Source organism: Pseudonaja textilis, chromosome Z (genome assembly GCF_049901715.1).
Source record: "Pseudonaja textilis isolate UNSWEBS1 chromosome Z, rPseTex1.2, whole genome shotgun sequence".
NCBI lineage: Eukaryota > Metazoa > Chordata > Lepidosauria > Squamata > Elapidae > Pseudonaja > Pseudonaja textilis.
In genome coordinates this window covers 60,050,554-60,062,711 of record NC_142008.1, presented here as the reverse complement: position 1 = coordinate 60,062,711, position 12,158 = coordinate 60,050,554, and the positions used below count along the sequence as shown (strand labels likewise).

The 12,158-nt window shown below is 39.7% G+C and overlaps 1 protein-coding gene across 46 annotated transcripts in view; it reads left to right on the top strand.

Annotated features, from left to right (window-relative positions):
• The window catches only part of CLASP2 (cytoplasmic linker associated protein 2), a 289,137-nt gene that overhangs the window by 242,121 nt on the left and 34,858 nt on the right, over nt 1-12,158 (top strand). For all 46 annotated transcript variants that reach the window (XM_087915720.1, XM_087915696.1, XM_087915693.1 and 43 more), the window contains 4 exons: nt 1,552-1,695; nt 10,532-10,675; nt 10,938-11,044; nt 11,751-11,904. In XM_087915720.1, the coding sequence (XP_087771846.1) occupies nt 1,552-1,695; nt 10,532-10,675; nt 10,938-11,044; nt 11,751-11,904 (549 nt within the window). The remainder of the gene's footprint in view (nt 1-1,551; nt 1,696-10,531; nt 10,676-10,937; nt 11,045-11,750; nt 11,905-12,158) is intronic.

The window sequence follows — 12,158 nt, the reverse complement described above, 5'->3', positions numbered from 1 at the left end:
CTAGCTATGGTTCTTATTCTTTGTAAATAACAGACTCCGACAAAAATTATTCAAAATGTCTTATCTATAAAAATTAAAAAAGAAAGAACGAGAAAGAATGAAAGAAAGAAAGAGAAAGAAGGAGAGAGAGAGAGAGAGAGAGAGAGAGAGAGAAAGAAAGAAAGAAAGAAAGAAAGAAAGAAAGAAAGAAAGAAAGAAAGAAAGAAAGAAAGAAAGAAAGGGAATTATTGAATCATTTTAGCAGAATATTTAAAGGAATGTATATACCAGAATTAAATATTTTCTGTCAGGAAACAGAAACAAGAGAAATGGTGTCTTATTTTTTATATGTATTTAATTCAATTCTACTAAAAACTTATTGAAGTATTTCATTCTGTATCTATTCCAGATATATTCTAGTTTTCAGCTAGGTGAAAACTTGCTAAAATTATCTAAAAACCCATCATTAAAAAAAAATTACAGACTTGTATATATTTATGGTGCTAGGATATCTATTTTTGGCACTACTATATTTTTATAATTTTAATTTCTTTTTTATTCAATTTTTTATTTTATTATAAATTGGAAATTAAAGGAAGAAAAAGGAGTGGGGAAAAGGGGTTATGAGGGAGAAAAAAGAAAGGAAAAAAAGACATTGATTTCTTACTCTTAGCACAGTACAAGATAAAAACTCTATCTTCAACTTTTTGCTTTTATACTATAACTAAAATGCTAGACTTTTTAAAAAAACTTTTTAAGTCTAGTGCTTCTTTTTTCTTTGACTGCTTAACATACAAGCTTTAAACCTCAGTATTGCATTTAATTCCCTCCCTTCAAACTACACTTACAGAATAATAACTTTTTTCTCTTATAACCATCCTTTTTAACACAGAGAGTTTTTCTTTAAACAGATGCATCATTTTAAAAAAAAAATGTCTTAATATGGGAACTCTAAAATACATTTTCAATAACCCTACTTTAGGTTAGGTTACTTTGCCTACTTTAAGAATTACATTTTCAAATTTTCAATTAAACCTTTCTGTCAGTTACATATATCAAACAAAGAAAAAACTATCCTAATTCTAGTTAACTCATTAAATTTAAGGCACTACTATATTTTTGATATCCTAAAGCTGTTCTCAATTACACACACCTTAAATTATATTTGAAATTTGGATTTAAAAGTATCTTATTAATTACCATTAAAAAAACTTCCATTTAGAAAAAAACCTGGATGTATGCAGAAATATTTTCTGTAGTTCTTTGTCTTTCTGCAGCATAACGTTTAAAATTCTTTGAACTATTTATTTTGCATTTGGAGTCCAAAATATGCTTTTGAATGATACAGGTGTTACTGGTATGATTCTTCCTCAAGATCCTTTCAGCTAATTCACTGAAATGCCATTTTTTATCCAATCCACTGATTTGCTGCTCTAAAAAATATAATTTCTGAATTACTATTAGCATCAACTAGCATTGCTATGCAGTTCTCAAGTAAAATAATTCCATTCTCATATATATGTCATTAGATATTATACTTTTCTGTATATTTGATTCTTTTTATTTTTACAGGTGAAAGTTGCAATCCTTAAATACATAGAGACACTTGCACAACAGATGGATCCAGGAGATTTTGTAAATTCAAGTGAAACTCGTCTGGCGGTATCTCGAATTATTACTTGGACAACAGAACCCAAAAGTTCAGATGTTAGGAAGGTATTTTAAATTATGTTAACATTAAAGTTATTTTTTTAAGAACTTTCGTTTATCATTTATGGTAGATAATTCTACATTAATATTTTAATTTCAATAATATGATATTGATTATCCATAATAATGTTGAAAAAAACCTTCATACGTTTGTTGATTTTTGTGAAGGACAGTAACCAAGCAGAATGTTGACCTAATGTAACATAAACAGATGAATTTAAATCATGCAAATTTCTATTTAATTGATTTGGAAATATATTTGCCAATACACTTGCCAACTGTCTTTTCCGGGGTGACTTAATTCCCCCCCCCTTGCATCCTCGGGTGGGTGGGCAGCGACAGCTTAGATGTTGACTTCGGCGTTGGTGGGGCACTTCATATCGGGAGACCTTCCGCCACCGTTGCTTTCCCTTCTCCCGTGCTGCCGCGGTGTTTAGACCAACGCCGCAGCGTTTGGCACAGCCACGTGCGGCTAGCCAGGGCTCCTCCCTGCAACCAGAACCCGGCGGAGACACTTGGCTTCAGGAGTTCCTGTCGCCGCCTTCCCTTCGCCTTAGAAGGCAAAGCCAATTCTTTTAAAAACAACGTTCTACTACTGGTATGACAAAGCCTCTCCTGCCTGAGAGGGAAGCCCAACCCCACATGGGGAGGTGAATCTCCCAGGGCCGCAGCGCAGGATCGGCCCACCGCAGGAGAAGCACCCAGCCACCATCCCTGCCTGGCGCCAGGCAGACTACAAAGAGCTTCACCTGGGGCACCCAGAGCAGCTGACAGGCGGGGCCTCCTGCCCGGCAGCAGACCTGTCGCCAAGGCAGTGAGCGCCTCCCCGCCGGACCCTCCACTCATCCCGCCAGGGCCACGCCAGAGCTGTGCAGGCTGGGCAGAGCCGGGAAAGCAAGCTGCAGGTGCGTGCGCGCCCACCTGCCAAGCAAAAGAGCCAGGCCGACCCGAGCTTGGCTTCCTTCCCAAGTCCTTCCAGCCTGAACCTGAAGGGGCCACTGGGAGAGGCCCCCTGAGGCAGTGATAGTGCCCACCCGTCCGCGGACAGGTGAGGTGAGGTGAGGTGACAGCAGTGCTGCTTCCCTGGCTGGCGGGTCCAGTGGAGAGAGCCCAAAGCCGCCCCTCCTTTCCACCCCTCGCCCAGCTCGTCTCCATCCCCATGCAGCTCCAAATGCTCCGGAAGCTCCAAATGCTGCAGCAGCATGGGCATCAGGCAGAGGCACTGATTCGGTGGTGCTCAGCTCGGAGGAGGACGTGGCGCAGGCCGTCGCCTCCCCTCCCTGTCCACAGATGTGTGGGCGCTATCACTGCCTCAGGCGGCCTCTCCTGGTGGCCCCTTCGGGTTTGGGCTGGAGGGACTTGGGAAGGAAGCCAAGCTCGGGTCAGCCCGGCCCTTTCTCTTGGCAGGCGGGCATGCACCCGCGGCTTACTTTCTCGGCTCTGCCCAGCCCACACGGCTCTGGTGAGGCCCTGGCAGGATGAGCAGAGGGCCTGGCAGGGAGGCGCTCGCTGCCTTGGCGAGAGTTCTGCTGCCGGGCATGAGGGCCCACCTGTCAGCTGCACTGGGCGCCCCAGGCGAAGCTCTTCGCGCTTTGCCCAGCGCCAGGCAGGGATGGAGGCTGGGTGCTTATCCCAGGGTGGGCTGATCCTGTGCTGTAGCCCCGGGAGAATCACCTCCCCATGTGGGGTTGGGCTGCCCTCTGCTCTGGTTGCAGGGAGGAGCCCTGGCTGGGCGCACGTGGCTGCGCCAAATGCCACGCTGTTGCTCTAAATGCCACGGCAGCACAGGGAGAAGGGAAAGCAATGGTGGCAGAAGGTTTCCCGATACGAAGTGCCCCACCAACACCAAAGTCAATGCAGGCAGCACCATATCCGGGTATGCAACAAAAGTACTTTCTAACAGCAAGCCCCCCCCCCACACCATTCCCCCCATTTTGCATGTTTAATATAAGCCTTAATTTGGGGGCAGGGGCTTAATTTGATTTTATGCCGATAAAACATGCTGGGACTTCCTATTGGGGGAGGCTGTATTGTTGGAGAAACACGGTATGTATATATGCTTAAAAAAATAAAGGGAACACTTAAACAACACAATGTAACTGCAAGTCAATCACACTTCTGTGAAATCAAACTGTCCACTTAGGTAGCAACACTTATTTACAATCAATTTCACATGCTGTTGTACAAATGGAATAGACAACAGGTGGAAAGCATAGGCAGTTAGCAAAACATCCCCAATAAAGGAGTGGTTCTTCAGGTGGTGACCACAGACCACTTCTCAGTTCCTATGCTTTCTGGCTGATGGTTGGTCACTTTTGAATGCTGGCGGTGCTTTCACTCTAGTGGTAGCATGAGACGGAGTCTACAACCCACACAAGTGGCTCAGGTAGTACAGCTCATCCAGGATGGCATATCAATGCGAGCTGTGGGAAGAAGGTTTGCTGTGTCTGTCAGCATAGTGTTCAGAGCATGGAGGTGCTACCAGGAGACAGGCCAGTACATCAGGAGATGTGGAGAAGGCCGTAGGAGGGCAACAACCCAGCATCAGGACCACTACCTCCGCCCTTGTGCAAGGAGGGACAGGAGGAGCACTGCCAGAGCCCTGCAAAATGACCTCCAGCGGGCCGCAAATGTGCATGTGGCTGCTCAAACGGTCAGAAACAGACTCCATGAGGGTGGTATGAGGGCCCGATGTCCACAGATGGGGGTTGTGCTTACAGCCCAACCCCATGCAGGACGTTTGGCATTTGCCAGAGAACACCAAGATTGGCAAATTCACCACTGGCGCCCTGTGCTCTTCACAGATGAAAGCAGGTTCACACTGAGCACATGTGACAGATGTAGCAGGGTCTGGAGACACTGTGGAGAATGTTCTGCTGCCTGTAACATCCTCCAGCATGACTGGTTTGGCAGTGGGTCAGTAATGGTGTGGGGTGGCATTTCTTTAGGGGGCTGCACAGCCCTCCATGTGCTCGCCAGAGGTAGCCTGACTGCCATTAGGTACCGAGATGAGCTCCTTAGACCCCTTGTGAGATCATATGATGGTGCGATTGGTCCTGGGTTCCTCCTAATGCATGACAATGCTAGACTTCATGTGGCTGGAGTGTGTCAGCAGTTCCTGCAAGATGAAGGCATTGATGCTATGGACTTGCCCGCCCGTTCCCCAGACTTGAATCCAATTGAGCACATCTGGGACATCATGTCTTGCTCCATCCACCAATGCCACGTTGCAACCACAGACTGTCCAGGAGTTGGTGGATGCTTTAGTCCAGATGCGGGAGGAGAACCCTCAGGAGACCATCCGCCACCTCATCAGAAGCATGCCCAGGCATTATTGGGAGGTCATACAGGCACATGGAAGCCACACACACTACTAAGCCTCATTTTGACTTGTTTTAAGGACATTACATCAAAGTTGGATCAGCCTGTAGTGTTTTTTTTTCCACTTTAATTTTGAGTGTAACTCCAAATCCAGACCTCCATGGGTTACTAAATTTGATTTCCATTGATTATTTTTGTGTGATTTTGTTATTGTATTCAACTTTGGGTATTTTCCCACGTCATTATAGTTGTGCTTTTAAAGTTGTAGCAACGTTTTGGCAGAATCTCATCTGCCATCATCAGGCTTCTGTATTGTGTTCGTCTGTGAGTCAGACTTTCACAGCCGTTTCAGTTTTAAATTTGGGGCTAGCCTACTGCTGTGCCAGAATGGTTTTTTCTTCATCCTGATTGGTTGGGAGTCTTGGTCTGTGTTTATTGGTCTTGGAATTAGCTGTGTTCTGCCTGATTGGTGTTTCTAATATCTTCTGTCTGTTTTGTGGCTTTTTTTGTCTTGATAGGCTGGCAACATTGTGTTCCTGTATTGGAGGCTTTTAGTGCAACTTGGCTCCGAGTAAATGGATGGCTATCATTTATTAGGAAGCTAGGTTTCATCTGGGTGCCTGGTTGGGGTGTGTTTGAGCTGGAGGTATCGGGGGGATCTGTTTGTGCCCAGGTGTTTGCCTGGCTTGTGGTGTGGAGATTTTTTTGTTTGTGAATGAAGGCTTCCAAATAATTGACAGTCTGGTGGAATCATCTCTTCTATTCATGCTTTCAGGTCTTTTTTCAGTCTCTATGGCTTCTCTGATAATTCTGTGGCTGGGGTTTTCTATAATGGCTAGGGTTTTGGTGCCATTGAAGTCGATTCTATGACCTGTTGCTTTCATGTGTTGACTAGTGAGGAAGTGTGTTCCAGCTTTTTTACTGCATTTTTGTGTTAATCCAGGTGGGTACTTATTCTTCTATTGGTCTGTTCAATGTATGTGGCAGGGCATGATGCACAGAGGACTTCATATATGGCTTGGTTTTCCAAGCCAATTTTATCTTTGGGGTTTCTTAGGATGGCTGTTATTTTTCTGTTTTGAAGGGAGTCTTGATGTGATGCTTGTGTAGTATCTTACTGATTTTGTCTGTAGTACCTCTTATGTAAGGCAGGACAGCTGTTCCATAGGTATATATATATATATATATATGGATCTTTGGTTGTTCGGGTTTTCTCCCGCGTAAGATTCGAGGTATCTAGGCAACGTTTCGATGAAGTCTCATTCATCATCTTCCGGCTTCTGTCTTCGGCTCTGTGCTTCTCAGAAGCCGCACCGCAGCTGCACCACTACCTGCTTCAAAGCCCTCTGACCCATACATGAAGCGAACTGACGCCTACCATGAAGATGCAGCACGACCACGAATGCGAAGCCGAACAGCAGGATCACAGCTCACCAGCTCAAATCCTCCAGCAACTAAGACTAACCTGAGCACAACCAAGCCCCCACCTGAACAGAACACACCCCCAGCCAATCAGAACACAGCCAAACCCCCTACCAACAAGAACACACCACCACCCAATCAGAACACAGCCAAGCCCCCACCCAATCAAGTCACATCCCCACTAGCAGTTAAAAGGAAGAAACAGCTGCAAGCTCACATTACTCTGAAAAGCACAAAGCTGAAGAAACAAGCCTGAAGATATTAAATGAGACTTCATCGAAATGTCGCCTAGATACTTCCAATCTTACGTGGGAGAAAACCCGAATAACCAAAGATCTACATACAAATACCCGTGAGAACCTCATATATATATATATATATATATATATATATATATATATATATATATATATATATATATATATATATATATATACTTGTCACTGCATGAAGTTGCCTCATTTGGATGTAGAGTAATAAAACCTTGCCTATAATTTTAGACATTACTCTTTATATTATGTGGCTTTTATAAAAGTGGGGATAACATAGAGAACAATGCACACTTCAGCTGTACATTGATTATCAGAATCTGGCAGCATATATGTGTTTAAAAACTCAATCTCTAAATAAGTTGAAGAGGCAGTGCATGCTTATTGCCTCCCTTCTTGAAATGTATGCCTCTGCCTGTGCTACAAGCACAGCTATTCAGAAGAGAATTTGGTTACTAAGTGGAATGCAGAAAAATATTTGATTTTACTTGTTGGGGCATTCTGTTGTCACTGTTAACCTTTGTCATTGACTTATCAGGTCATATCCTAGGGACTAACTAAATATACAGATCTTCTGAGATTGGTATAATTAGAAGGGCTGTTTTAAAAACTTGCTCAATCCAGGCAGTTGATAGCGATTGGAACATTCACTGCATTCCACAACCCCAATAAAATGTTGCAGTTGGAATGCATCTGGAGACTAGTGTACATCTTTCCTATATGTGTCTAGTTCCCAAGATCCATTAAATGACAGTCAGGCTTAAAAAAGTTTGAGGTTAGGATCTAACAAGCCTAATACAGATTATATGCATATCATGGTTTAGTATGATATATCAACATGGACTACACTTCGCTAATATAAGCTAGCAAAACACCTATTATATGCTCTGCGTCTTCCGGTTTGCCAGGCTTCGGCGACGGCAGGGATTTGCAATCCTGCGCGATACCTGCCGTGCTAGCTGTCTTGGTGCCTCCGATCCCGACGGGTCTGGAGGATAAGGCTGCCCTGTAGAGGCAGCCGAAGACAGGGGGGATCCAGATAGGGGTTTGGGGGTATCGCAGACCCCCTCCCCAGCCAGCAAAACCCCCTTTTCTCAAGGCGGTGGAGCGGCGGTCTGTAATGGTCACCACAAAGAAGCCGGCAGCTGGACAAGACTGTGCAGGAGGAAGAAGGAGAAAGTTGTAAAGTGAAAGTTTTTTGGCTGAACCGGGACTTTTAAGATACATTTAATATCCTGAAAGCCACGATCTTTTGGATGATACATTGTTTCCAGTGGAGGTTTTTAAAGCGGCTAATGGAAGTGCTGAAAGGGAAAGTTACTCTCCCTCCCTTACGGAGTTAACAAATGGACATTGAAAAACCTGCTTTTTTATAGAAGGTAAAAATTCAAAGCTCTTTGTTACAAGTGGGAAGGGAGAGGACTGGGAAAAAAAAACTTATATCAAGATTTTGTTGGAGGAGATGCCTTGAAGATTTAGAGACTAGAAGTTAACTGCAATAAGGCTTTAAAATACAGATTGGGGTTTTTTTTCTAACTGATATTACCCCAGGAAGAGAAATTGCAAAGGGAAGAACTTTGTGCTCTGTTTGGACTGCTTGATGACTCTGGGACTTTGGGGAACTGTTTTAAGTTTTGAAATATCTTGGTTGGTTTAACAAGAAGAGGAAAAAGAAAAAGAAGAACAAAAGGTTTATAATGGCTTTACCTCTTGATGAACTAAAAAAAGAAGATGGAAAAACAAGGAAAGAAGGCAAGGACGCTGTGGGAGAAGTCTTTCGCTTTTTAGAAATGGCGCTTGCTATTTACCAGCAAACTCAACAACAGGTGGAGGAAGCAGAAGAAGAAGAAGAAGCCATTTTTAATGAATCAAAAAGTTTGATCAAGAAAGAAAAGAGAAAGAGAGGAAGGAAAAGGAAGGACTTAAGACCTAAAAAAACACCTAAGAAAGAGAAAAATAAGATGCAAAATCAATACAATGTTAGAAAGCAAAAGAAAAGAGGAATACAACAGAGAGGGGAAGCTAAAAGGCGGAGGTTAGGAGAGGAGGGGGTAAAAAGGCTAGGTGGGTTAAGAAAGAAAGGGAAAAGGGGGGGGAAAAGCCACAAAGGTATAAAACAAGATGGAAAAAAGCAATTTTTTTTAGGGATAAAGGGTAATGCATAATTTAAATAAAAAAAACGATTCTGCAAAGTACATATGATAGTATTGTAGTATTTGTATTAGAAATAGAAAATTAGAATTTTATAAGATCTAATAAAAGATTAAAATATTAAAATGTTTAATAATGATAGATTTTAAGTTTTAATAAAATATTAAAGGAAATGTTTAAAATATTTAGTTTAATTATAGAGTTTAATGGGCTATTGTTTTGATGTTATGACAGATTTATTATTGTAGCATTTGTTTTTGAAATAGACAATTGGAATGTTATAAGATTTAATAAATTAAAATATTAAAATGTTTAAGATTTAATGATAGATTTTAATATTTAATTATGTATTTAACTACTTTATAGACTTATTCTTTTTTTTCTTAAAATTTAGTAGGTAGAATGTACTAAGCAGAATCAGACTGGGATCTAGGTGTTATTTTAAATGTTAATCAAGGGAAACGATAGAAAGGCATCATACTCCGATTAGTGATTTCAGGAGAAATTTTCTTTTTTTTATTATTGAGAATGAGATAAATGGTTAATTGGAAAAGAATGGACAAAAGATACAAGTATATTGATTTAAAGTAAGATGAAATATATAAAATAGAATTAAGAAGATTGAAAAGCGGGGAGGAGTTATATAGAAGATATAGAATGGTAAATAAGATAGGTAATGGTATATAAGATGAGCATGAATTTAATTGGAGTCCATACAAAGAGAGGTAATCTGGGGCCAAGCCACTTTCTAAAAAGAAGTTTTATGTTTTTGTGTTTTGTGTGTTTATGTTTGACTGAGAATTAATAAAACCTTGGAGGAATGTCAGATAAGAATAATTGTAAATAAGTCAGAGGAAAATATAAATATGATGACTATATAACAGATAAATATAGAAAAGAAATGTAATTGAATAAGAGTAAAGAGAAATAATGAGAAATTTGTTAAAAGATATTTATGTGTCCATATGGAAATGGGGTAAATTAGAATTATGCGGTATAAAATAATGTTTTATCTGCCTTGTAAAGATTTACAATGGAAAGAGGTTTTATGTTTTTAATGTTTAATGATGTCTTGTTTGTCTTTAAAATTAATAAAATTTGTTTTAAAAAAAACACCTATTATATGCTCTGTACACCATCAAATGTCATAAGAAGATGGCTTTATTGACACAACTTGCAGAGGTTTCTGATATCTGATTTCCTAAAAAGCTGAAAAACAAATACACAAGACTTTTTTTAGTGCTGCCCAGTATGCAGTGAAACCCAGTCCATTTATTTTGGCCAAATCCTGTAAGTATCTTTTAAGGCTATCATTGAAAATAAATATACAGTAAGTGTTGATTTCAAAATTAGTGCAATATCAAATTCAAGGACTGAATTTATGTAACATTTTATAGAGAGATTTGTGTGGATCACCCCCTCCCAGAATTTAATAATTATTTTTTTATACTTTATTGAAAGATCCCAAGAGGAAGAAAAAAGATTTAGCTTGTATGTAATTATATTTTAAACTTTCATCATAATTTTAGAATTTCATAATAAAGGAAGTATGTGTTATTGGAAGTCCAGGAAAGAAAAAAGAGCTTCATTGAATGTGAATATATTTTACAATTCCATAATTAAGAAATTATCAACAATTGTCCTTCAAGTCTGGCTTAATTATTTTGTCATTTTCCTAGGCTGCACAATCAGTGCTGATTTCTCTTTTTGAACTCAATACTCCTGAATTTACAATGCTGTTGGGTGCTTTACCAAAAACATTTCAAGATGGTGCCACAAAGTTGCTTCACAGTCACCTCCGGAATACAGGCAGTGGGGGACAGGTATATTTATAATCATTTACAGTTGCTAGAGATAATTTCCATTAAACTATGCTGAATTAACACACACACACACACACACATATATATATATGTATTTAGTAGCCCTCTATTATTGTCATTTTTATGTTAGTTTTCAAATGGGAACTTTGAGTCTTTATTCTAGAAAAATGCATGAAGCCTTCTTCAGAGATGTTTATATCATTGTAAGGATAAATACAACAATGCTCAAAAGACTCATGAGGAGCATGTGTGTGTTTTACAGGGTCCCATGGGAAGCCCATTAACAAGGCCTGTTCCACGCTCACCAGCTAGTTGGTCTAGCCCCATCACTTCACCAACCAATACATCCCAGAACACATTATCACCAAGGTAAGATACTAAATATTAATTTAGAAACAGCACTGACTCTCGGCCAACAAAAACCTTTCACTGATAAAGATGAATTTGTTTCCAGCAGAAGAGAAGGCAGAATGGCAGAAATTGTTTTTCCCTGCAGAAACAGCCATTTCACAGAGTTGTGCATTTAAATAACATTAAGGTTTCTACCAATTTAAATGCAAATCTGAATTAACTACAACTTAATTCAAGTTTAAGAAAAATATAGTGACATAATATTTAAAACATTAATTCCACAAAAATCATATTTCCGCTTACCACGTAATTCATTTATTTTGAAATGTTATGTTTAATTTTATATAGTTTGTAAAAAAAATTGTTCCTTTCCTTTTCTCCTTTTCTTTCTTTCATAGAACTACTTTCAAATATCTTGTTAAAAGAAAAATACAAATGTGTCTCATTATTTATCTGGTTACCCTTGTAAATCCCCATTATAAAAAGCAGAATATTTTCTTCCATACTTGCTCTTTTATGATCATATTTTATTTCTTAAGTATTAACCCCATCTTAAACTCTGTTACAATTGCTGCTCCTTGTCTAATTTCTAATCTAGCAATGCTTTGCCACAGCTCAAAGAGAGACGTGTGTGTGTGTGTGTGTGTGTAAGTATTCATTAGAGAATCATCAATTGCTGAAATTAAAACTGCTTCAAAATATTTTCATTGCTGATATTTAACAGTGCATTTGATTACGATTCTGAAAATATGAATTCAGAAGATATATATAGTTCTCTCCGTGGAGTGACTGAAGCAATTCAGAACTTCAGCTTCCGCAGTCAGGAGGATATGAATGAACCTATGAAATGGGATTCAAAAAAAGAAGATGGTGATTCAGTAAGTATTATGGAAAAATCTGTAGATTGAGAAATTATTCAGGGTCCATACTGATATATGCACTTAGGTGCTTGTTTTTTTCAGCCCATATACAAAAAAACAAAAGTTGCATGTTCTTTGAGGTAAACATTACCTGAAATAACTGGGAATTAATTCTAATAAAAAAATATTGTGGAGACATAATTACAAGAGTAGTGAAGAGAGCCCTAGACCTAAAATTGTTCTCATTTTGAACCTCTTTGTGCTGGTAAAAT